Genomic DNA, 25479 nt, shown 5'->3' on the forward strand with positions numbered 1-25479 from the left:
ACTTCCCTGGTGGTCCAGTGGTTAAGACTCCACGCTTCCAATGCAGTGGGCACAGGTTTGATTCCTGGTCGGGGAACTAAGATCCCACATGCTGTGTGGTGTGGCCAAAAATATAAATAAATAAATAAATAAATAGAAAATTCTTAAAAAAAAAAAAAGAATATGTCTACTAGAAAGAGTTGCTCAGTAATGGAAACACAGAAAAAAGACTGCCAGAAAAGCAAAGCTGGCAGTGATCAGCCTCACCCTGCTTAGGGAAGTAGGCAGGTTTTTTAGGTCAGCTTTGCTCAATAGAGATTTCTGCTACGATGGAAATGCACTGTGCAGTATGGTAGCCACTTACCACAAGTGCCTAATGAGCAGGTGAAATGTGACTAGTGGAACTGAAGAACTGAATTCTTAATTTTATTTAAATAGAGACATGCGGTGAATGGCTACTATATTGGATAGTACAGGCAGTAGGTCACTTTATCCTTGAGGAAGGCATATACCTCTAGTGCAGAGATGCAGTAAGTTAGCACAACTCCATCACAATTCAAATAACCTGCTAGGATTTCATGCTCATCAAGTTTTCTAGCTAGTTACTGTCTTAACACACAGATAACTATATAGGAAGAGTGTATGCTATGAGTAAAGGTTAATATTTGATACACGTATAGTTGTAATAAACTAACATATTGAGTTTTAGTTATCAGTTTTTCATGAAGTAGATTATCTTGAATATGTCCCTTGGTATGCTAACAAATTGCATACCACATTGACAACCAAGCTCTAAAATATGATATCCAAGCCAAGGACTGGTTACCCTGTAGGTACTGGCCTGGATGGTACATATGCCTCCCTATATGACTCCTCAAGTAGCAACAGAATCCTTGTCTCTTAACTATGTGTAACTCTTTTTCCATTATATTGCACTTACTTTTCAGTAAGTTGAAAGTACTGCTTACCTCTTTTTCCAACGTCTTCAAATCTTTTTCATTCTTTTGAGATTCTTTCTATTTGAAAATCAAAGAACAAAGACAATCAAATTTAAGTACCACAAATACAATAGCCAAATTTGATTTTTAGTTATCAGAAAAGATTGAGGGTTCCAAACATTTCACTGACTCTATAAAATACTTTGTAGATGGTTTACCTAGCAAATGAAGGAAAAGGTTCTTCAAATCTTAAAATATTTTAGGCCTGAACATTTTTACCCCAATAGATGAGGCTTTTGCTAACAAGTCCACTGAAGAGAACAGGTCCTCTTTTCTAATGTTAAACAGCAATACATTTAAAATACTTAAGTATGCTATCTCAGAAACAAAAGACTCTTAAAAAGATAAATCAACTTAAACTTAGATCCCAAATATGAAAAAAGACTTCAAGTGCAAAAACATAAAGAAAAACTGAAATAATACAAACTGATTCTAATCTACTCATTGCCTTTATTCTCAATAAGATGTATTTTTACATATCTTTTTATATCCAGTAGCCTTTCTGAGATAATGGCCCAAAACAGAATATCTATCTTTTCCATCTAAAGATGGAAGAAAAGTCACAAACACCTTGAACAAAATGTGTTTCATATATTTCTAAGTTGGGGGAGGGCCACCAGTCTCATGTTTATTAATATCACACCTGATAGCATTTTCTATCAAGGAAGGCCTATTACATAGGAGTTTTACACAAACTTGTTTGTAATTTAGTTTTAAATTTTGGAACTGTTTCTCCAAGAAATTCGAGTCAAGAAATTTACATCAATTTCCAAGAAAAGGGTATCTGTATCAGTGCTGCCCATAAAAATATAATGCAAGCTATGTACATATTTTCAAATTTTCTAGTAGCCATATTTAAAAGGTAAAATTTTTAATAATACATTTTACTTTACCCAAGATATCAAAAATATTATTTCAACATGTCATTAGTATAAAATTATTAACAAGATATTTTATAGTTTTGGTACTAGGTCTTCAAAATTTGCTGTATATTTTACACTTACAGCACATCTCAATTCAGATGCTAAATTTTCATTAGAAATATCTATCTATATTTAGAATTCACAAAATATACAGGTGAAAAAGTAGATTCACATACCCAAGTTATTCCAAAAACATTTAAGTTTTGTAACAACAGAATCGAGTATCAGTTTTTAACTACCCATTAATTAAAATTAAATAATACTAAAAATTCAATTCTTCACTTTCAAGTGCTCAGTAGCCACATGTGGCTGATCACTTCCATATTGGACAACAGCTCTTTTTTTATAGAACAAGAGACTTAGGTAATCGCCAAATTAATGAACAAGAATAAGCTTAACTTATAGCTTTGATCTCCCAACACTGAATCTTTTCACATTAAAATACCAACTTGTGCAACTCCTTAAGGAAGTACAACTTGCTTTATGAACTAATGGAAACCGTAATAGTAGGCTCTTGCACAAGCTATAACATAAAGTTATTAAGAATTTAATCTCCTACCACTCCTTGGCAGTTTCTGAGTAGCAAACCTCTTTTAGGCATTAGAATGTTTTTTTCCTTTTTCTTCACCAATACTTACTCTTCCGCCAAAACAAATAAAACAAAACCAGAACAACTCAAATTATGGTAACTAACAAATCAAAGCATTGCATAATTTTTAAAGGCTTACTAAGTATTATAAAATTTACCCAGCTATAGAAATGACTGAGAAGTGGATACCATTTTGTAATTCTGAACTAAGGGCACATTTAAACACAATATATTTAGTAATGACACAGGCAGGTATGTAAAGCTTGCTAGAGTTCCAATGATAATGTTTTACTAATTTACACATTTACCAATAACCTTAATTTATACACTTAACCCATTCTAGTCAAATACAGTACCTTTCAGAAATATTTTCATATTACAGTTTATAAACCAGCTAGAATATAAGAGCTCCTTACCTTTAATCCCGAAGTCTTAACTCTTCTTGCTGAAGCAGGCAAGGTAGTATCTTTGTCAACATTAAGATTTTGTTGAGATTCTGCTATAAAACAAGTTGTACAGGTCATGGTTTGTGCTTACATATTTGAACCACAGACAAAACACAATTCCCAAATTTCTTATAGCAATATAAAGTTATTTTTCTTGATTGTACATTTTCAAATAATTAGTTGCACAATATTTTTTACACATCTTTTTCCTGATTTTCCTAATATTCTTTCTAATATTCTCCAACAGAGAGTTAAAGTAACCAGAAAGGAAAACTACATATCTATGGCATCTTGCTTAATTTTCCTGGTTATACAACAGTGTAATGATGAAAGTGTTATTCTGAAGTTGACCCTTTTGTAAATCTATCAATTAAGAAAAATTAAATATAGGTGTAGCTTCACATTTTTAGAAATACTACAGCATCTTTAAATTTAAATACTGTTTTCTTAACTTCAAAATTTACCAGATCATATAACCATTATTTTATTTTGGGATCAATTACCTTTTTGTTTTTTAAACCTTTGTGACTTCTGAAAGGATACTGGTCCTTTTAATACTTCTGAAGTTTTAACATCATAAGCACCTGGAGATGGTGCACATCCTAGAGGAAACATAAAATATTAAAATCTCATCTAATGTGACTTATGATCTTAAGTTAAAAACATGTCTTACAAATATTATATGATATTTATATGTGGAATCTAAAAATTAATACAAATGAATCTATATGCAAAGCAGACACAGACTCACAGACATGGGAAACAAAAACTTATGTATCCCAAAGGGGAGCAAGTGGGGAGGGACAAATTAAGTGTATGGGATTAACACATACAAACTACTACACATAAAACAGATAAGCAACAAGGATCTCCTGTGTAGCACAGGGAATTATATTCAATGTCTTATAATAACCTATAATAGAAAATAATCTGAAAAAAATATAATTGAATCACTTTGCTGTACACCTGAAACTAACACAATATTTTAAATCAGTTATACTTCAGTTAAAAAAAAGTCAGAGTAAAGTGAGTAATATAAATGTAAAAATACTATTAATAAATTGTTTCTTTTTCTAATTTAAAAAAATGATATAAGTGAACTTATTTACAAAACAGACTCGCAGATTTCAAAAACAAAGTTCTGGTTACCAAAAGGGAAACATGGGGAGGAGGGATAAATTAGGAGCTTGGGATTAACATATACACACATACATATCTATATAAAAATAGATAACCAACAAGACCTACTGTATACCACATGGAACTCTGCTCAATATTCTGTAATAACCTATATGGGAAAAGAATCTAAAAAAGAATGAATATATGTGTATGTATAACTGAATCACTATGCTGTACACCTGAAACTAACACAACACTGTAAATCAACTATACTCCAATAAAATTTTTAAAAATTGCTTCCTTTATTTTCAAATGTAAAAATAGCACCCATTTGATACTAGGCTTCTCTGTGAAGAATAATATCATTATCTTCCCAAATGACCTTTACTTCAATTGGGTCAAAGGAACACAGACAACCAAGCAAAACAACAAAGACAGTTCTGGGGTGAAAATTGTGTCAGAACAAGCAATACAGCTTTGTTATTAAGGATTGAATATAAGAAATAAAATATTTGGAATCAACTCTACTCAAGAGAGATTCACTGAGGTAACTATCAGCAGATTTTAGAAATGAAGCAACTAAAATTGTCTAGCCCTCAAGATTTAGCTTGGAATAAAGTGACGATCCATCTCTGTCTAATATCAATACACCAGAAAATTTATAAAGCCATGTTATGCAAAGTACAAACTACTACACTAGACTATATTTCTATGTTCCAGCAATTTATACTGTATAACCTCATGTAACTGGAGTCCCAAATCGAAGGCATTTCAGAGTGCTTATGCAAAGCTGACTTGAGATCCGGCTCTTACTTACTTTAGATCTCAGCCTGGAGGTCGCCTCTTCGTTTTCTCCAAATCCCCAAATCAAGCCAGAAACCTCCATTCCACAGCAGCCTACGCATATTGTTACTATACAGAATTTCTTGCAGTTTTGTAATGGGTTATAATAACATACTTATCCATCTCCCATCTTAGACAAAAAGGCTTGAAGTTAGGGACAACCTCAATCATGTCCCTTTCCTCGGTATTTAGCTCAGGGTTGAGTTTGGCAGTGTAGCAAAGAAAACAGAAAGTTACTTGGGATGTGGGATTGGGAATAGAGTTTTGTATAGTAATCAGCTAGATCGATGTTCAAACCCAGCTTTGCCTGCCAATCAATAGATAATACTATATGCCAGGTTCTTTGCAGTCATAGGGAGAAGATGATGAATAAGAACATTATACTCTCTCCTTTTCCAGTCTAGCTTTAAGACCCCTGGAAAGTTATTTCTATTTGAGACTGATTCTTCATTCACGAAACAGGAATAAAAAAACAGTATCTACCTCATACTTTGGTTGTTAGGATTTCTGGAGTAATACGAGAAATCACTACAGTGCCACACACACATACACACACACACACACACACACACCATCAAATAAATGGTAACTTATTACTTTTGAAACTGTGAGCCTGAAATTTTGTGTAACTGGCAAAAGCAGTTTAATCTATTATAAAGCAAGCAAACAAACAAATCTCCTAAAAGACACACTGCTGACAGAACTTAGAGTAGGTTCTTTGAATGTCTGGAAAATTATATGGTTCTTGAGTCTTCTAATTAAAAAATATGCTTGTGCTGATCCATTTGCTCCCTTGACCTTCCTTTGTGAGCAGAGGTCTTTTCCATTTGCATTTTAGCTAATAGAGATTGAGGTGTAATGAGTGACTGTTAAAAGTGTACATTATAAAGGAAAAATCATGAGCTTTGATATTAAGCTCTGTCACAGGCTGCTCAGTAGTTACAAAACCCCTTAGTGTCCTCAGCAGTAAAACGAGGACAATATCAGTACCTGCCTCACCTGGCTGTTGGCAAGTATAAACCAGATCTAGTAGGGAAGACCTTAGCATAGTCCCTGCATACAGTTAGTAGCCACTAAATGATGAATGCCTTACCAACCACATGGAAGGCTTCATGGTTATTGTGCTTTTGCACCGCAGTGGTTAGGAGCACAGGATGGGTTCGTGGAGGCCTGGTTTCAAGCCCCAGTTCTGACAGTTTGGATTGTGTAACATTTAGCAAATAGTCTCCATCTCTTTATCAATAAAATAATGAATAATAGGGATTTGGGGGAATTAAAATAGAATAATCTATGTAAAGACTTAGTGTGGTGCCTGGGGTACTGTCAAAATTAGCTCCCATTACTTCATCTATAGTGTTTTCACTAAGTGCTACTGCCATAATTTTACACCCATAAACTGCCTTTACTAATCTTCCTTCTTTTACGCCTGAATGGGATATCCAAAAGAAATCCACAAGTTCAAATCAAAAGCAATAGTAAAAAATATATATATATATATATATATTTTTTTTTTTAACAGTGAGGCCTTCGGACTTGACCAACAAATCTATCAATGCTTCCTAATTCCTATTCCCTTCCCTCTGCTTTAGTTTCTCCACAGCACTGTTTATTGGCTGCATTCTCCAATTGAATGTAAGCTTCATGGAGCAGGGATTTTGCTTCGCTCGCTGTTGTAACCTTATCATTCTGAATAGTGCTTGGCATGTAGTAAAGCCTTAGCATGTGTTTCAGGAAAATTAATCAATTAAGTGAGCCCCATCCCAGCCCTAAAAACCGCCTTCTATTTGCCTCTGATGAAGGGAACCAAGAGGGGCAAGGGGCGTGAGAGCATCTTCTGTCCCCCAGATCCTTTCCCCGTACGCACCAGAAGGGTCATTGAATCGTTTCAGGGGCGCCTTAGAAAAGGACATGCTGACGACCAGATGCACAAAACCGAAGGTTTCTAGGGTGCTCCTCGGCAACTTCCCGCGGCTTGCTAGGCCCTATTCGCTTCAAATTCAAAACTCCCCGCTTATTCCCCACCCACCCAACTTTAACCAATCGGAAAGCCAAAGTCTTGGGCACACCAATCCAGGACGGGAACATCCATAGAGCATGCGTACTCGGTTCTAGCAGCGTCCAATTAGGTGACCTGTTTAGGTTACCATCCAGTAGGAGACTATTACTGTCGCCTCTCGCCCCTCCCCCTCCCCACGGGCCCAACCCCTACTGGCGTTACTCAATTTTAATGACGCACCAACAGCATTTGCGCAAGCGCAGTCCACATCAAAGAATTTTCAGTCGCTTTTGACGTCATATTGGTGGCAATGTAATGAATTCTGACTTTACTGGTTCCAGCTCTCCCCCATCGTTCCTTGGATGTAAACTTTTCCGGATTTCAGTTCGTTAAACCTGGGTCCTGCCAGCGTCCTAAATGGCCCCTGAAAGGGAAAAACGAACACGAGCGGAGACTTCAGGTTACATTCCTGCGCATGTGCAGTGACCCGAGCGGAGAAGCCGGGGCGTGGCTCGAACGCGGAGATTCCGTGAGTGCGCTCAGTTCGCTCGGTGCCACCGGGGCCGGGAGGCGACTGGAGTATGTCAGCCCCGTTTGAGGAGCGCAGTGGGGTGGTTCCGTGCGCAACACCGTGGGGCCAGTGGTACCAGACCTTGGAGGAGGTGTTCATTGAAGTTCAGGTGCCGCCAGGCACTCGCGCCCAGGATATTCAGTGCGGCCTGCAGAGCCGGCATGTGGCGCTGGCCGTGGGGGGCCGCGAGATACTCAAGGTAGCGGCAGGCTGGGGCTTGTGCTCAGTTTCTTCCCGGCCCCCTCAAATCTCTGAGTGCTAGAGTTGATAGTTTCCTTGGAAAGACTGGTCTGCGGAGGCCCCACCCTCAGGGCCAGTCCTGAGTTGAGGTGGGAATTTGAGTACGCCACTTTTCCTGGCTTAGTTTCTAAGCCAAATGAAGCTGTTTCTTTTGTTCCTCTGCGGGTCTTCAGCCGAGAACTGCTTAACTAGATCGTTGAAGGAACAAATACTTATGGTACCTATACTTTCTTCTAGGCACTGATCTCGGTGCTAGTAGGACAGCGGTGAACGAGCCAGATAATGTTCCCGCACTCAAGAGAGGTTATGCTCTTGTAGGGAGTCATAATTAAACTAATAAATATTTAGGCAGATATAGGAAAATAAAGATGAAAATAAAGGATAAAGATGTCAGGATGAGGATTCGAAGGTGATGTCAGGTGATTTATTTTCTCATCTGAAATTAGAAAAATTCTGCTCGTTTGTGGAGTGGTTAAGCAGTGTCAAGAAGTTGTGAAGAAAATAAATATCCCTTTTATTCTCATCAGTACCCTTTGGATCTGGTACCCATTTTTTCCTTGTTAAAATGTATAGTTAAATTCAGTTAAGTTGAGGTTAGATTTCTTTCTCAGATTAGATGCCCAAGATATTTGATGGCAGTGTTGTGTAATGGTCAAGGGATACTACTTGGTAAGATACCTGGCTTTGTCATTTTTCCAGTTTTGTAACCTTGGGCAAGAGATTATTCATTGTTTAAGCCTTCATCCACAAAGTGGGGTAATTATAGTACCTTTCTCAGGATTGTTTTGAGCATAGCATGGTGAGCGAAGAGCTTGGAGTAAGTAGTGACTGGTATGTAATAAGCTCACACTACGTGTTAGTTATTATTATTTTATATGAAAGCGTTTTGAGTGCCTCAGAGAAAAGGAAGATCCATGTGAAAGACGTTGATTTATGTCAGCTTGGATCTTGATGACCTTTCTGAATAGCTGTGCAATTTTGTGCGGTTTACTGAACGGTGATTTAATATTACACTTCAAATTTACTTTAGTAAATTTAGTTAATTTGCAGTAGCTTAGAGAATTTAGCAATAACTCTAACTCTAGGATTTTAGACAAGTAGGATTTTTTCCACTGGTATTGACATGAAAAGAATGTGTTTTCTTTTTTTAATGTGACGTTTTAATTTCATTTCCTACAACAAATCAAAATGGATTTTAGCAGATGCATTCTCTTTTAAACTTACATTTTGCTTCTTTCTTAAAATGAGTTTCTGAAAAATCAGTGACAACTCATCTGACCTCAGATGTACAGTATGTGCTTTAAAATTTTTTTAATGCTAAATTGCCCTACAAAGAGATTGAACCAGTTTTATTTATTTATTTATTTTATTTTTCTTAACATCTTTATTGGAGTATAATTGCTTTACAATGGTGTGTTAGCTTCTGCTTTATAACAAAGTGAATCAACTACACATATACGTATATCCCCATATCTCCTCCCTCTTGTGGCTCCATCCCACCTTCCTTATCCCACCTCTCTAGGTGGTCACAAAGCACTGCGCTGATCTCCCTGTGCTGTGCGGCTGCTTCCCACTAGCTAGCTATTTTACATTTGGTAGTGTATCTATGTCCATGCCACTCTCTCACTTCGTCCCAGCTTACCCTTCCCCCTCCCCGTGTCCTCAAGTCCATTCTCTATGTCTGTGTCTTTATTCCTGTCCTGCCCCTAGGTTCCTCAGAACCATTTTTTTTAAAGATTCCATATATATGTGTTAGCATACAGTATTTGTTTTTCTCTTTCTGCCTTACTTCACTCTGTGTGACAGACTCTAGATCCATCCATTTCACTACAAGTAACTCAATTTTGTTTCTTTTTATGGCTGAGTAATATTCCATTGTATATATGTGCCACATCTTCTTTATCCATTCGTCGATGGGCACTTAGGTTGCTTCCATGTCCTGGCTATTGTAAATAGAGTTGCAGTGAACACTGTGGTACATGACTCTTTTTGAATTACAGTTTTCTCCGGGTATATGCCCAGTAGTGGGACTGCTGGGTTGTATGGTAGTTCTGTTTTTAGTTTTTTAAAAGTTTATTTTAAAAGACATCATTTCTTCTTAATATCCACAGGAGAGCTCTTCTTGTAGTTTATTATAGTTGGTAAAGTTAAAGCATTTCAGATATTAACTTCACATTTGGCCAATCAGTGATCAGTACTATTTCTTCATCTTCTAAAAATTAAGGAGCCGTGATCTTTCTGTAGAGAGCCCTGTGTTCTTTGTTGTAGTATATATTCTGTAGTGTAAACTAGGTTCTGTTTCACTTGCTAGGAGGGAACTTAGGGTTGAGCACCTATCAGTGTGTTGAAATGGTATAAAATTTGATCTCCCTACTCTAAACAAATTAAGTAATTATATGTGGATTAGATGGGAAGTAAGGTAAGTCTTAAATCATGAAAACTTTATGAAAATTAATGGAATTTCTTTATTTTTAGTACTCATATGTTTATTTTTCAGGGCAAACTCTTTGATTCTACAATAGCTGATGAGGGAACGTGGACTCTGGGTAAGGGTAATCTATTATATTTCTTAGAATCTTTTTAAAAATTAATTTTGTCTTGGAAATTAGTATGTTTCTCCCTGCTGTAGATTTGCAGCTTTGGAAGATATAGTAATGTATTGAAAACAATTGTATGTCAAGATTCCCTAATGATTTTTGAAAATACAAATTAATGATTAACTCTGATTTCTTTGTGATTTTTGTTTGTTTGTTTAGAGGATAGAAAAATGGTCCGTATTGTTCTTACAAAGACAAAGAGAGATGCGGCAAATTGTTGGACTTCTCTTCTAGAATCTGGATATGCAGCTGATCCTTGGGTGCAAGACCAAATGCAGAGAAAACTTACATTAGAGAGATTCCAGAAAGAAGTAAGTCAGATGAATGTATGAATATGTATAGTTAAACATATTAAACTCATAGAATAATTATTATTTGAAATTAAAACTCAAATGTGGTTTTAAAAAATTACTAAAATTCTTCAAAGAAATTTTTTAAGTTAAATGGTTAGAAAAATGACTGGCCTTTCTATATATGGATTTGCACGCCTCAACTAAGACGTCCTCATGCTACAACTAAGAGCCTGCGTGCCGCAACTAAACATGCCGCAACAAAGATGCCGAGTGCTGCAACTAAGACCCAGTGCAGCCAAAAAAAAAAAAAAAATGTCTTTGGTCTCTTTCCCTACTAGTACATACAGATAAAATTCATTACTTTTAACTGCTTTAGAGTGTTCCCTAGTTTGAGTGTATCGTTATTATTTAGCTGTTTCCTCTTTGATGAGATTTAGATTTTTCTGTTTGTGTCTATTTCAAACAGTTTGTACTTTCATCTCTGAAAATATTCAAATTCTCCTTTAAGATAGATATATGGGAGAATTATTACTGGATCAAACCACTGTTAAAGTTTTGATGGATAATTTCCATCTATATGATGGTGATTCCCAAACGTATGTCTCTGGCCTGGACTTTTCTCCTGAATGTTGGACTTGCATATCCAGCTGCCTATTTAACATCTTCACTTTTCTGTCTAATAGACATGTCAAACTCAACATGTCCAATGTGAACTCCCTAATTTCCCTCCCACATTTGTCCTACCTATGGCCTTCTCATCTCACGTGATGGAAACTGGTTGTTCAGATCAAAAAAATCTGGGGAATCATCCTCCATTCCTCTCTGTCTCACACCCTATCCAATTGTCAGGAAACCTTACTGGCATGGCCTTCTAGATATATTCAGGATTTGACCACTCATCGCCACCAACTCTACTACCACTCTCACCTGGACCACCTCTAACGTCTTTCCTGGGTTACTCTAATGACCTTTTAATTGTTCTCTTTACCTCTACCCTTGCCAAGCTACCGGCTTCTGAAAATAGCAGTTAGAGCAGTCCTTTTAAAATGCATCTCAGATTATATCACTTCTCAGAACTCTTTCACTCAAGTAGAAGACAAAGTCTTTTACAAGGCCCTGGTCCTTGATCTGGTCCTCCATGGTGTCTCTGACTCTCCTCTCCTACTGCTGCCCCCCTCATTCATTCTGCTCTAGCCATGCTGGCCTTTTTGCTGTTCATTAAACATGCCTGGCCTTTTGACTGCAATGGTCTTCTCCCAAAGCTTAGCTAATTTCTTTACTGTTTTCAAGTCATTTCTCAATGAAGCATACTTTGATCATTCTATTTAAATACTCTAATCTCCTCATTTTCCTTACTTGCCCTACTTTTCTTCTTTTTTTTTTTTTTCCTATACTATAGCACTTAGGAACTTCTAACACACTGGATCATGGGGTTGGCAAACTATGGCCACTGGTCAAATCCAGCCCACTGCCTGTTTTTGAAGGAAAGTTTTACTGGAACACAGCTATGCTTATTTGTTTGTGTATTGTCTTTCATATAGCCACAGCAGAATTAAGTAGTTATGACAGAGACTACATGACCTTCAAAACCTAAAGTGTTTACTACCTGGCTCTTTACAGAAAAGCTTGCTGACCCCTGCTCTAGGTAATTTAGGGTTTATTTTTTGTCTCCTCCTGTTAGAATGTAATCTCCACCAGAACATGGATCTTTGTCTATTTTTTTCATTCTTAAATTCCACATGCCTCTCATGGTGTCTTCTAAACAGTAGGAACTCAATAGATGTTTGTTGAATAAATGAAATGCCTCTAAAAATACTGACGCCTGAGGTAGTACTTACTTACTCCATACGCTTGTCATGAGGACTGAGTCTTTTAAAATATATATAGCTCTTAGAACCCTGCCTGGCATGTAATAAGCTCTCAAAAAATGCTAGTTATTAAAAATCTGTTTATACACTGATGGTAAAGTATATGTTTGCCCACACACTTGTCAATATTGTAATATGCATATTGATCTTCTAAATATTTGTAAATATGAAAGTTTAAAAAGTACCTCATAGTTTTAGGTTCCACTTTGGTGATTACAGTGAGGTTTGATATCTTTTCACATGTTTATTGTCCATTTAGATTTCCTTTTTTGTCAATTGCTGGTTTATATCTTTTTACCATTTTCCTTTTGGGTTACTTATATTTTTCCTTATAAGTTTTATAATGTTTTTTTTTCCATGTTTTTCAGAATCCTGGTTTTGACTTCAGTGGAGCAGAAATCTCAGGAAACTACACTAAAGGTGGACCAGATTTCTCAAATCTTGAGAAATAACTGCCATCTTGCTGCATTTTGTGGATCCTAGCAGATGTTGCCAACTTAATGAAAGGAACAGATTATGTGGTGGAAGAAAAATGTGAATGTCTGCAGTTAACAGATTGCAAAATATATTTAAATATGGTTCTAAAAATTGCATTCAAATATGAGTTACATAGGAAACATCTTAAATACTGTACGAACTATTCTGTTGATATACGGTAACTTTTTTTTGGACTTGTTTTTGCTCAGCATGAAGTTTTATATGCTGCATTTTACTAATTTCATATTTAACCTGTATTTTTAATACAAAAGTCTGTAGGGTATAGACCATGTGAAATGACAGGGTGCCATCAGGGAAAATTAAGTTTTTCTTTCAATAAGTGTGATGCAGGAATAATGTTCAATAAACTTTTCTAAATAGGAATTGTGTACCCCTTTGTCTAAGTGTACCAGTTCATACAAGGAAATTGTATTACTGGAAAAATTTTTCAGAAAGGACAAAACAATCCACAGATATATTCTAAGTTAATTTTAAGAGTTACTGAAAATTTCTGAATTAGTATATTATTTCTTGAGAGATGCCTTTAAATCAAGAAATTGAAAAATAATTAAAAACCTATCAATAAGAACAGATTAGTGCAAAAGAGAATTGGTGAAGTGAATATGGTTATTGGGTGAATCCTTTGTTAGTGACAAAAACAAATTATAGTCAATGGTTATAAGTCAGTGACATCATTTTGATCTCCAGTGATCCAGACATATAGGTAAGAATTATCTTGAAGTTTTACTTCATCCTTTTTATGTCCTTTCTAATTTTAAATATTTTAAAAAGTCTTAAATGTATTGAAAAGTTACAAGTACCCAGAATTGTTTTCTTCCTGACTCTTCAGGTGTGTGTGTAAGTTGATAACTTGATTCCCCATCACCTCTGAGTACCTTAGTGTGTATTTCCTTTGAAGGACATGCTGCTACATAGCTACAACACAATCATTAAAATCAGGAAAGTAGCATTAACACATTATGACCACCTAATCCTTGGACCTTCATTCCATTCAAGTTTACTTATTGTCCCAATAACGTTCTTTCTAGCAAAAGGGTCCAGTCAGAATCATGCCTTGCCTTTATTTTATTTTTTTTTGCTGTGCCACATGGCTTGTGGGACCTTAGTTCCCTGACCAGGGATTGAACTTGGGCCGCCGTCAGTGAAAATGTGCTAGGTCCTAACCACTGGACCGCTAGGGAATTCCCCATGCCTTGCCTTTAATATCAGGGTCTTTAGTCTGCTTCAAACTGGAACAAGTCTTCATTTTAACCTTGACTTTTACAGCCTTGGCTATTTTGAAGATTACAGGCTAGTTTTGTACACCTCTGTCATTGTGAATTTTGTTTGATATTTCTTCATGATTAGAATCAGGTTATGAATCTTTTGACAGGACTGTTGCAGGAGTGATGCTGTGTTCTTTCTGTATCCTAAGTTATTAATTTCAATTTGTCCTTTTTCTGATAGTGTTTACTGTTGGCCTGCCATATGTGTGGGTTTCAAATTCTCAGATTCAACCAACCAAGGATAGAAAATAGTAAAAAAAAAAAAATCCAGAAACTTCCAAAAATGCAAAACTTTAATTTGCCTTGCAACAGGCAACTAGTTACATGGCATTTATGTTGTTTACAACTATTTACATAGCATTTACATTGTATTAGGTATTATAAGTAATCTAGAGATGATTTAAAGTATTGTGGGATGGATGTGGGTAAGTTATATGCAAATACTACGTCATATTATTGAGCATCTGGATTTTGGTGTCCGAGGGGGATGCTGGAACCAATACCCTGTGGATACTGAGGGACGACTGTACTTAGATCACTGATTAAGTGGTGTCTGTCAGTCTCTCCACTATAAAGCTATTCTTTTCATGTTTATGGTTAAGTATTTTGTGTGATGTAGTTTCAAAGTACCACCTTGTTTCTCATCAAACTTTAAATTTATCTATATATACTCATGATTTCCACTTTATTCATTGGGTTAAAATCTATTATTCCCATTACTTTGATCCTCAAAATCTTTTCTGGATTTGGCCAGTGGAAGGTCACTGTAGGTGGCTTCTATGCCCTTTTGACATGTCCCCATCATTATTTAAGCAATTTCTTATTCTCTGGCATAAGATATACCAGACTTATTATTGCTTTCCCTACCCTAGCACAGGAATCAGCCATTTTTCCCAGGAGCCCTGGTTCTCTAGTGAAGAATGGTGTTTAGAAGCCAGGTTCTATGTGTTAGTGAGTAGTTGCTGTTGGTGTGTGTTTATTATGCATATATTTACATCTATATATTTATGTATATGTTGAAAACCATGAGTTCACACTTACTTTCATTTCTGATCCCATGGGGTTCATTTTTGCTCTCTCCCTTTGTATAAAGCTCCTTTCGACAGTGAGACACTTGATCCCTATTATCCTTAATATATTTGGTTCACTATTCTAGGTCATCTTCCCATGCGAATACCTTTCTTACTCTGCTCAGGCTCCAAAACCCTATGCCAAGCAGAGATAACCCGCCTCACCTACTTGGATCCTAATGCCCCACTCTGGGCCACTGCGGCCCAACCACACCCTTCGGCAAGATACCTATGATGTTCATTTTACCCAATAACTTTAGGAATGAGTTGTTGGAGAAGAGGCTTTTTTCTTTTAATTGGCTTATCTATGTGACATTAAAATTTTTTAATATTTTGAATAAACATACAGTAAAATCAACTTTTTTTGTTTGTAGTTTTGTGAATTTTAACTTATGTAAAGATATGTGTAAACACCTCCAAAATCAGGAAATTGACCGGTTCAGTCAGCCCAAAAACTCCTTCATGCTTTCTCTTTATAGTCACACCCTACTCCTAGCCTCAAACCCTGGAGTCCACTGATTTAGTCTCTGCCTCAGTATTTATTTTTCAAGATCTTCATTTAAATAGAATCATATATAATCTTTTTAAAAACATAGCTTTGAGATAATTCACATACCATATATTTTACTCATTTAAAGTGTATAATTCAGTGGTTTTTAGGATAGTCACATTAAGTTCAACCATCACCATCGTCAACTTTAATTTTCATCACCTCAGAAAAAAACCCCCACCAAATTCCTACTTTTTAACTATCACCCCACCCAGCCACCCACACCCAACCCCCTGAAGCAACCAATAATTTACTTTCCATTGAGTAGATTTCTCTGTTCTGGATATTTCATGTACCTGGAATCATAGTGTGGTCTTTTGTTTCTGGTTTCTTTGACTTAGCATAATGTTTTAGAAGTTCATCCATGTTCTAGTATGTGTCAGTGCTTCATTCTTTCTGGCTGGCTAAATAATACTCCATTTATGACTACCACATATTTATCCACTTGCCAGTTGATGGACATCTGGGAAGTTTCCACCTTTTGGCTACTGTGAATAATTCTGCTATAAACATTCAAGTACAAATTTTTGTGTGCATCTGTATTTTCATTTCTTACCTAGGAGTGGAATTCAAGTTTTATGGAAACTGTTTAATCATTTGAGGAACTGCTAGATTGTTTTGCAAAGTGGCTACACCATTTTACATTCCCACCAGCAGTATATGAGAGTTCCAGTTTCTCCACATCTTTGCTAACATGTGTTATGTGACTTTTTGATCCTAGCTATCCTAGTGAATATGGAATTGTATCACATTGTGGGTTGTTTTTTGGGTTTTTTTTTTTGTGGTATGCAGGCCTCTCATTGTTGTGGCCTCTCCCGTTGCGGAGCACAGGCTCCAGACAAGCAGGCTCAGCGGCCATGGCTCATGGGCCCAGCCGTTCCGCGGCATGTGGGAATCCTCCCGGACCGGGGCACGAACCCGTGTCCCTTGCATCGGCAGGCGGACTCTCAACCACTGTGCCACCAGGGAAGCCCAGGAACCTTCTTTTATAAAAGTTTTTCTTTCACCAGTAATTCTGTACAGTGTCTACTTTATATTTTGTTAGTTTAAACGTCAACAGTTCAAAGTCATATATTGTTTCAGTTCCAATAATAATAATTAACAAGTGATCTAAGCAGATTAACAATCACCTGCTGGAATACTGTTTAATTAGATAATAGGGTTGCACAGAACTTCAGGTGGGCTGAATCTGAGGGTGAATTTGTATTATGGATAGCCATAGTAGTGATGAATCTAAATAATAAAAGCGACCAACAGTGTAGAAACACCGACTTTTGAATGCATATTAAGCATATTTAATTGTCATCATCCTGTGTCTATCTTTAAAAAACCATTAGAAAGGAAAGTGTCAATTAGGTAATAGCCAAAATCTCATAAGATATTTTGTTTCTCCTGCCATGCATCTTACTTTTGTGCTAAATTTAAATACAGTGAGTGAAGACAGCTTTTTATTGTTCTATTATCACAGTGCCAAAATAGTTAATTAAGTTAGAAGAGAAACAAATAGATAACCACCCAGCAAAGGAATGCATTTCAGTAACTTTATTGAAAGGTATATCCCTTAGTACCAAAACATAACAGTAGTTGGTTAGGTTACCTCTGCCAACTCAAAATTAACACTGATGTATTCAAAATATTGAAATTTATCAGTCTTTTGGGAAAACTGGAAAGTTATCCATAAAACATGGTTTACAAAAGTATAAGATACACTGTGGTTCTTTGGTTTATTTTCCAATGCATATCTCCCCATAACATGATGTCAAATTTGGGTAGAGCCATCCTGGATGGATTCAGGCTACACATTATACTAACTGTTTATAACACTTTAACACAGTAGATCTCCTTAGGTTCATGAAATCCTGAACACTACCTCAGCAACCTTATAATTATGAAGTTACCTACTTACCTTTCTTAGTACTTTCTTTTGGCACAGTAGGGGCAATTAATGAAAGTATATTCTCTCCCTTTAAGTAAAATTCTAAATTAGAAGCAATGACAGTTTCATGAAAACAGTGCTTAGTAAAAACTTCTGGAGTGTTAAATCAGAAAGTTTTCAGAGTGGCGTTAATTTGAGTTACTACTACAATAAAAACTAATTTTCTAATTTTCTTGATGGGACTAGACTGAGGCAGTAAATTTTGTATAAAACTTTTTAAATCATGGATATAAACATCACCTGTTTTCTAGAAAAATATTAAAGATAACTTAATATGCTGAAATTAATAGGTCTGTAGTTTTGCTTTATATAAAATGCCCTCAAATTTAAATGTGATTCCCATGTAGCAATAAAGTCCACATCTCTGGATTATATATTACTTGCATTATGGGTGCCAAGAAACCATTTTCACTGCGTAGAATACTGACCCTTATTATGCCTTAAAAGTGCATTTGTGAAGTGGTGGTTTTGATGTAAACCTCATATTTAAATTTAAAGTTTAAATTTAAATTAAGTAGGTTACCATTTTTAACACCACCTAAATACAATATATTGACCCAATACAGAAAGTTGGATCAATGTTAGAAATGAAGATTCACAGTTTACCTTCCCAGGCTTGTCATTAGCATTTCACATTTATGCTGTTAGCTTTGATTTGTATGCTTCACAGGTGAATTCAAATGTGAGTAATTCCACCATAGGGTAATGTTAATTAGGCAGTTTTCCCAAATCTGAGAACACCAATGTTAATCTACTTGTGATGTTTTGAGGCTTCACAGCTTAAATCCGTTATAACATTATGGAATCCACAGCTCAGGATTGTGGAGAAAGGCTTCAGAAGAGTTTTTTGTTGCTGTAAGAATCCTATTTAATAAACAAAAAAAATCAAGTTATCAGAAGTCTGCCAAACACAAATATTACTTACTACCTGTTAAAATATCTAAGATTCATAATCACGTCTTACATAGATGTGTTCTATGTTAATATTTAGTTTTGAGTAGGAAGAAATCACCAACATGAATTAAACTTAGATGGCAAGAATGTGTATCATATATTTGTGAGGAGGCTTTACATCTTCTTATGCATGTAAATACTCTCCAGTGCTCAACTACTAGAGCAATGATACACATATAGTTGAGATGTATTATGATAAAACTATTCAGTTGAGACATCCCGGCAGTTTCTAGACACTCAATGTAGAGACCACCTGTCACAACTTACTTTTTAAGTACAATACCCAAGTTCATACTGATTTTGCTAATAAGCTAACAGTCTCAAATTAGTTCAATGTATGGTTCAAACTTTTGGTCCTGCTCCCTTACTCAGGCTTGTGTAACTTTAAATGAGCCAAGCCTAAGTCTACATATAGCAAAATGATGTGAAATTGAAAAAAAAATAGTTTTAGTGCTACTTTTAAAGTTCAGGTTCTTAAGGATGCTGCTTTTTAAGCTGAAAATTTAATGAAATGGCTAACATATATATCAAAGGTTAAGAAAATTCCTTACTCTTAGGGTGTTGTACCTTGAATGTAGTAAATGCCCTCAAATACTAGCTGACTAGATCAGTGAAGTCATTTTCCCCTCTGCTAGTCCAACTCCATTTTTTTTGAAAATAATGCAGATTTAAATTCTTGAATTGCAGAAGAAAATTATAGCATCAGAAAAGTCTCTCTACATGGAGAAAAACTATGAACCAAATTTACCAATTAAGGAACCATTTCAGGAATTGTTGGAAGGTGGGTTATCCTGTAGTAACTATGCTTCAGTTGCCGTGCAGTACGCCCAGAAACAATCCATTTCAACTTCTGAACATTTGGTTTGGAACACTTGTTTGATGAATATTCAGTTAAACACTTGGATACGAGCTCTTGCCAGAAAGTCAAATCTCTGCCATTGATCTGTGCATAAATTAAAAAAATATATTCCTTAAAATAAAATTCCTACAGTATTTAATTATAGTAATAATTGCAATCTTATTAACGTGTGTTTCCTCGTCCAAAAAATGTGAGGATAAGCTACTTATGTTTCAAATAAACACAGGACATCTCATTGTACTTTAGGAACAAGTGGTTTAGTTTCTTTTACAGCTGTCAACAGGATTTAGGCTATGACCTGGACATACCTTGGAATGTTTCTGAAGACATTCTACTCCTTCTGTTAACTCTATACACCTCTGTGCCTGGATCTCCAAGGCAATGATAGACAATGCCAACACAGATGGCTAAAAGAGATAAATTTTAAAGTAAATATTGAATATAAAAGTAGGTATATAAATAGGTTTAATCTTTATAAAATATTTACCTTTGCTTTAGAAAATATGATCCTGCAGTAGCATGCCTTAAGTTGAGCTTCTAGTCTTTCAAAATTAAGGCTATTCCTCCTTTCAAAAGAAAATGAAATTAATTTTATATAGATAATTTTACATCAAGTCAAAAGAAATTTTTAGAAAAATAAGTCAATTTTAAAGTGAAGTTTATGCACACTTATAGAAAGTGAATTATTTGAAGTAAAGAATTTCCCTTCCTTCAGAAACATTAACTTCTTAAGGATACCATATATGAATTTTAACTGATTTGGGCCAAAAAAAAAAGTATCATGCTACAACTCCCAAGCTTTCTTTTCATTTTAATAAATCTATTTTTGAATCTGAAGTTCCTTTTTCCTCCATACATCTGTGTTAGATGCTTACCTACTAGGTTCTATAAGTTAACTAGTCTATAAATGGAAAACATAATTAAAAAAAAAAGTTGAAATGTCCATCTTAAGAATTCACAGACTTCAAGAAGCTACTTTTGACTGAAAGTCTTCTCACTTCTTCTGGAGAGTGAAGTGAAACTCAAGGAGCTTAGCTGTCATTTTACTTATTTTGATTGGAATTCTCCCAGGATATTGATTTTATGTAACATCCGGACAACATCATTCTCATTTCCAAATCTGCTTTGTTAAAAACAAAGATCACATACCTTTCATATGGCAAGTTCTCTTGAAGGAGTGAATAATAGAGTTGTAGAAACTGAAAGGCAGTAGTAGCTTTGACTTTCCAACACACCTTCTCCAACACAATCTTTTCCATTCTCATCAAGTCTGAAACCGTGAACCTATACTGGCTTATTCGGATCAAGTCAGTTGCCAATGGGACATTCCTTTCCTCTTCTATTGATTTTACAGCCAAATAGAAGCAGCTCAGTCCAACACACCCAAGGTGCTTGGGCTGTACCTAAAAAGACAGTAAGTCCATGTCTTTACCTTATTTCAGTTAAAAAAACATAAAGGATAATCTAGAACTCAACCTATCACTTCGAAAATGTGTCTTTGAGGTATATTTCTCAGCTGTGAAGGACTTAACAAGATCCACTGATACCTCAACTGTAGCCTCTTAACCATATGTACCCACTTGGAACCAATTTTTGAGTAAACAGACTAAGTTTCAGTGTAATGTGTGGCTTCAGCACATAACAATTCTTACTTCTTTTGGTTTGTTTAAATCAGTGCAGAATGATAAGCAATAAGCTACTAGGTCAAAGGCTTATATGAGGACTGAAATACCTTACAGCTTACGCACAAAATTTCTTTCCAGAATGTTGTGTTTTTCCAGGCTGTTTTCTTTGTAGTAACACATGTAAAATGTTTTAAAATACTATAGCACATACTGTTTACTCTGCCTGTAAAGCTCTATTCACTACCAATATTTTAAATTTATTCATCATTTTCTGAATGTCTACAAAATTTGTCACAGTCAAAATTCTGTCCACTTTAAGTTCCACTCAATGGAAACTTTATGAAGCCTTTACCAGTATTTGTGCTCTCCTCTTCTTAGAACCCCTTCAGCAATACATTTATGCCTCTTTTGAGGTATAATGTAATCATTTTTCTTATTATTCCTTGTACTATATAATAGTTATCAGTGCAAACATTACTGCCACTAAGATTATAATACACTTAAGGGATATATGTATGTCATCCATCTATGTAACATTTATAGTCAAAGTTAGTGCCTGCACATGGTGTCTGAAGAGTTGTTTAATTAGGCTATTGAAAAAGTTTCTTGAACCATTCAATACACATTGTGTTCCTCCCATATGATGCATTCTGTTAGGTACTGAGGACTAAAAGATGAGCTGCATTTTAACTGTCACGTTACTTCATTATCTACCAATGACCACTGGCACACAGAGAAGTCAGATGTATTTTTAACAATTAAGCTCTGAAAGCTACACAGATGTCCTGCTTATCCAATACAGGGAAACAACTATATATAAATGCTCCTTCAGAAGATACTCTCTCTCTATTATATGCAAACTTAGGCTGGAAATGACAAGCATAAGCACGACTTGGGTAAATTTAAGGCTAAAACAATTAGAACTTTATTCTATATGAATAGAGATCAAGAAATATACTCTATGACCAGATGGTTGACAGCATCAACAAAAAGGAAAAAAAAAAAGAAATACAGTCTAATTCTTTTTTTTATTTTTATTTTTTTATTTTTGCGGTATGCGGGCCTCTCACTGCTGTGGCCTCTCCCGTTGCGGAGCACAGGCTCCGGATGCGCAGGCCCAGCGGCCATGGCTCACGGGCCCAGCCGCTCCGCGGCATGTGGGATCCTCCCAGACCGGGGCACGAACCCGTATCCCCTGCATCGGCAGGCGGACTCTCAACCACTGCGCCACCAGGGAGGCCCTACAGTCTAATTCTTAACCCACAATCTAGCATTCTGCCTCTAACACATTTCTTAAAAGTTAGAAACAACAGCAAATAAATGAAAACACCCAACCTATCAAAAAAGACTTTTAAAAACAACAGCCAACTCTCCTACTGGGAGACTCTGCAATTAATTATTTGATATTAGACTATTTTTCAATGTCAGAAGGTAAGTTGAATAAATGATGCATCACTCTTAATTAAAAGGAAGGGTTTCATCAGTGCTGTAGTACACAGAATTACCATAATGTTTTGGCTACTTGCTGAAAACAAAAAAGGTCAAGTTATGAATACCAGCCCAAAGCTAGCAATACCACCTCCAAAACACATTGAACAAAACCACGAAATATTCAGGGTAATGTAGCTTTAGACGTACCTTCATTTTAGACAGGAATCTGTCCAGTAAATTCACAGCTAGAGAAAATGTCTCCGTGTCAAAGCCAAAGAACTGAGTTAGACTAAGGAGATCTTTTACTTCAAAGTCCCTCAGTCTTGCAGTCATTCTAAGGCCATTATCGTGTGCAGATTCAATTAGTCTCAAGCCGCAGACCTTTGGCTGACATCTCAACTCCTGTTCCAACAGGGCATTCAGCTGGTGTAGCAGTTTCTGAGAGTCAGTTGTTGTCAGTACCTCTATCATCTATATATAGAACAAAGCCCAGAAAGGAATGAAAGAACAGCCCTTCCTGCCTTGTGTTGTGCCAGGTGCATTATAACACAAGTCTCCCCTCCCTCAATGCTATTAGTGAATCTAAGTCACTGAAAAATGCCATCTGTTATTCTCCCCCTCCGCAACCAGTTGGTCACATCCTAAATTGTTGAGTTCCTAGAGGGCAGTAGCCATGCCTTTTTAAAGAAAAAAAATGCAAATCTTCATGCCCAAACTTTGAAATTAGATGGTAGCATGTATCCTGCCATTTATTAACAATGTGAACTGTTCAAGTTAGTAAATTTTTCTTAGTCCTCAATTCCTAATCTGTAAAGTGGGTATAAGATTATTACCTATTTCATAGACACTTGTGTGGAATGAATGAGATCATCTAGGTACACAGGTACTTAGCACATACAGTAGGTGCCTAATAAACACTGGGCAAAATTAATGAGCTTACTTCTAGTCTGTAAAATGAGGCAATATCTGCCTCTTTGAATGGCTGTGAAGATTAACCAAGATGATTCAACTAAAGAGTTTAGCATAGTGCTTGGCACTCACTGCTCAGTAACTGTTAACTTTTATTGATGTTAGGAAAGGAAGCTTAAAGGGAGTTAAGGGCGCACGCAGTCAGGGCGGGAGGTTAATCCAGCCTGCAAGAGGAATCTGGGAGTTTCATTAATTTAAGACAATACTGAACATCTACTATATGCCTGCTCCGGGCACGGGCTAAGCCCTGGACACACGGACGGTCCCTCCTCGCAACAACCGAAAGACAGGGAGGCAGAAAGAATCCTTAGGGTTGCGCGACGGAAAGGTGGGCAGATGGAGAACCGCAAACTTCAAGGGTCCAACTCTTTGGCCCCTGGGCTGGGACCGGGCCCATAAGACACTAAGACATCTGAGGAGGTCGCATCTGGCCCCGCCCCTCCATGCTCGTACTAGCCTGAACTTGTTGGTCGGGGAGAGTTAACCGAGGAAAAGGGCTCGAGACCTACCCCTCACCCCGCGCCCCCCAACCCTGCTCCCTACCCGCACTCCGAGGTCAACCCCGAAATCCAAGCTCACCTTGATCGCGACTGCAGCTCCTCAGCGGTAATCACCCTCCCCGGGCCTGCTCTCACCTCACCCCAAGATATTAGAACCGAGAGGCCTACGAGGCGAGAGGGCTCGCGGGCAAGACGGGAGAGGCCCGGGGAGGGGGAGCCGTCTTGGGTGGAGGTCTCTGCAGCGCCGCCGAGACGACACTGCCCTCCTCGGGGTCTGCTCGGAGCCGAAGGGGCCGCGCCTGGCCTCCTGAGTAATATAATGGAGGGCGGGGTTTTCTCGCTGCGGTGGGAGGGGCACATGGGAAGCATTTTCGCCGCTGATTGGTGTAAGTCTTATGATGGATGGCTCCTGCTGTCCAAAGAGGGCTGGCCCGTAGGGGGAAGAAGTCCGGCCAATCAGCACACGCTTTTCACTAGCCCGGAGTCGAATTCTCCGCCCCTTGAGACCACGCCCCCTGCCTCTAGTTGTCTCTCATTGGAGGATTTCCCCAAGTGTCTTCAATGAAGAGGAGGGGGAGCTGAACGCTGCGCACACCAACCCAGGCCCGGTAAGGCCTCTGCTGGCGGGCGGATTGGCCAGAATATCGTTCCAGAATGTACTGGGAGTTTTCGTACCGTGCGGTTTAGTAGAGTGCTTCTGCTCTCTCTAAAAATACAGTGTCTGATTCCACACACACACACACAAAAAGGCCTGAGTTTTCACTGCAGTTGGAGAGGTGGTGGATTTTCTATGGTGTGGTTTACTAAATTTCCAGAAGTTTCTCCGTGTGAGCTTTGGAAATCACTTGTTCCTTGCCTTGTTTTGCTTTTTTGTATAATTTTCAAAGGGTGGAGTTGGGCTACGTACATTCTTGGTCTCCTACCAATTTCCTGAATTTGATTTTTGAACAAATTAGAAATAGAAAAGTTGGTAGTTCTTCATCGGCTTAAAATAAAAGGTGTGGTTGACTCAAGAGGAATAAGTAGACAGAAATAATTGTAGTGCTTATGAATCTGAGTTCACAGATACGTGTGTGAAGCAACATTAGTCTTTTTACTTGCTGTCCGTGAACTTAATCTCTGATTGTGAACCTTTGCCTGGTAACTGGAAAAATAGTTAGCTTGAAGCCTTCCTGGACTCACTCCTTCCCTCTTTCTTTCCCTATTGTCACAAATGGGAAGGGTCTACATTAAAAGGGCCTGAGGATTGGTGAACAAGGAATTGGTTATCAGTTCTGGTGGACTGTACTTTGATGTCTCTGTTCTCATGGTCTCTTCCTGGTTAGTGGCTACCTGGGCTTTGAAAAAATTAAAATCTGAA

At 37.1% G+C, this 25479-nt stretch overlaps 3 protein-coding genes across 8 annotated transcripts in view; 1 reads left to right on the top strand and 2 right to left on the bottom strand.

Moving 5' to 3' along the window:
- HMMR (hyaluronan mediated motility receptor) overlaps positions 1-6885 on the bottom strand; it is a 45805-nt gene extending 38920 nt beyond the window's left edge. For 3 of the 5 annotated variants that reach the window (XM_060094970.1, XM_060094968.1, XM_060094971.1), the window contains exons 1-4: positions 6762-6885; positions 3439-3537; positions 2906-2988; positions 948-995 (exon numbers count right to left, since the gene is read on the bottom strand). In XM_060094970.1, the coding sequence (XP_059950953.1) occupies positions 948-995; positions 2906-2988; positions 3439-3537; positions 6762-6807 (276 nt within the window). In that variant the 5' untranslated portion in view covers positions 6808-6885. The remainder of the gene's footprint in view (positions 1-947; positions 996-2905; positions 2989-3438; positions 3538-6761) is intronic. The other 2 variants (XM_060094969.1, XM_060094972.1) reach the window with 1 other exon arrangement.
- A 543-nt stretch (positions 6886-7428) lies between these two features.
- Positions 7429-16330, top strand: NUDCD2 (NudC domain containing 2). The gene is made up of 4 exons (XM_060094973.1): positions 7429-7663; positions 10202-10250; positions 10461-10612; positions 12831-16330. Exons 1-4 carry the CDS (start codon positions 7475-7477, stop codon positions 12912-12914), a joined length of 474 nt encoding a protein of 157 aa, XP_059950956.1. The 5' UTR covers positions 7429-7474; the 3' UTR covers positions 12915-16330.
- Positions 16331-17372: 1042 nt separating this feature from the next.
- CCNG1 (cyclin G1) lies at positions 17373-24417 on the bottom strand. Of its 2 annotated transcripts, XM_060092570.1 has the most exons (8): positions 24199-24417; positions 22858-23121; positions 20744-20997; positions 20082-20160; positions 19903-20001; positions 19554-19678; positions 19484-19504; positions 17373-18645 (listed from the first exon to the last, which is right to left on the bottom strand). In XM_060092570.1, exons 2-8 carry the CDS (start codon positions 23119-23121, stop codon positions 18579-18581), a joined length of 909 nt encoding a protein of 302 aa, XP_059948553.1. In that variant the 5' UTR covers positions 24199-24417; the 3' UTR covers positions 17373-18578. The 2 variants fall into 2 exon arrangements, with proteins under 2 accessions (XP_059948553.1, XP_059948552.1); XM_060092569.1 differs by having other exon boundaries at positions 19484-19678.
- Between the last annotated feature and the right edge of the window lie 1062 nt (positions 24418-25479).

This window comes from Mesoplodon densirostris, chromosome 3 (assembly GCF_025265405.1).
Source record: "Mesoplodon densirostris isolate mMesDen1 chromosome 3, mMesDen1 primary haplotype, whole genome shotgun sequence".
NCBI classification, from domain to species: domain Eukaryota; kingdom Metazoa; phylum Chordata; class Mammalia; order Artiodactyla; family Ziphiidae; genus Mesoplodon; species Mesoplodon densirostris.

Coding starts and splice junctions, on each gene's coding strand:
- NUDCD2 (XM_060094973.1), top strand. CDS start 7,475: ATGTCAGCCCCGTTTGAGGAGCGCAGTGGGGTGGTTCCGTGCGCAACA. Junction 10,251..10,460: donor TGAGGGAACGTGGACTCTGG/GTAAGGGTAATC, acceptor TTGTTTGTTTAG/AGGATAGAAAAATGGTCCGT. Junction 10,613..12,830: donor TAGAGAGATTCCAGAAAGAA/GTAAGTCAGATG, acceptor CATGTTTTTCAG/AATCCTGGTTTTGACTTCAG.
- CCNG1 (XM_060092570.1), bottom strand. CDS start 23,121: ATGATAGAGGTACTGACAACAACTGACTCTCAGAAACTGCTACACCAG. Junction 20,161..20,743: donor GAGAACTTGCCATATGAAAG/GTATGTGATCTT, acceptor TTCTTTTGAAAG/GAGGAATAGCCTTAATTTTG. Junction 18,646..19,483: donor CTGAAATGGTTCCTTAATTG/GTAAATTTGGTT, acceptor TTTATTAAATAG/GATTCTTACAGCAACAAAAA.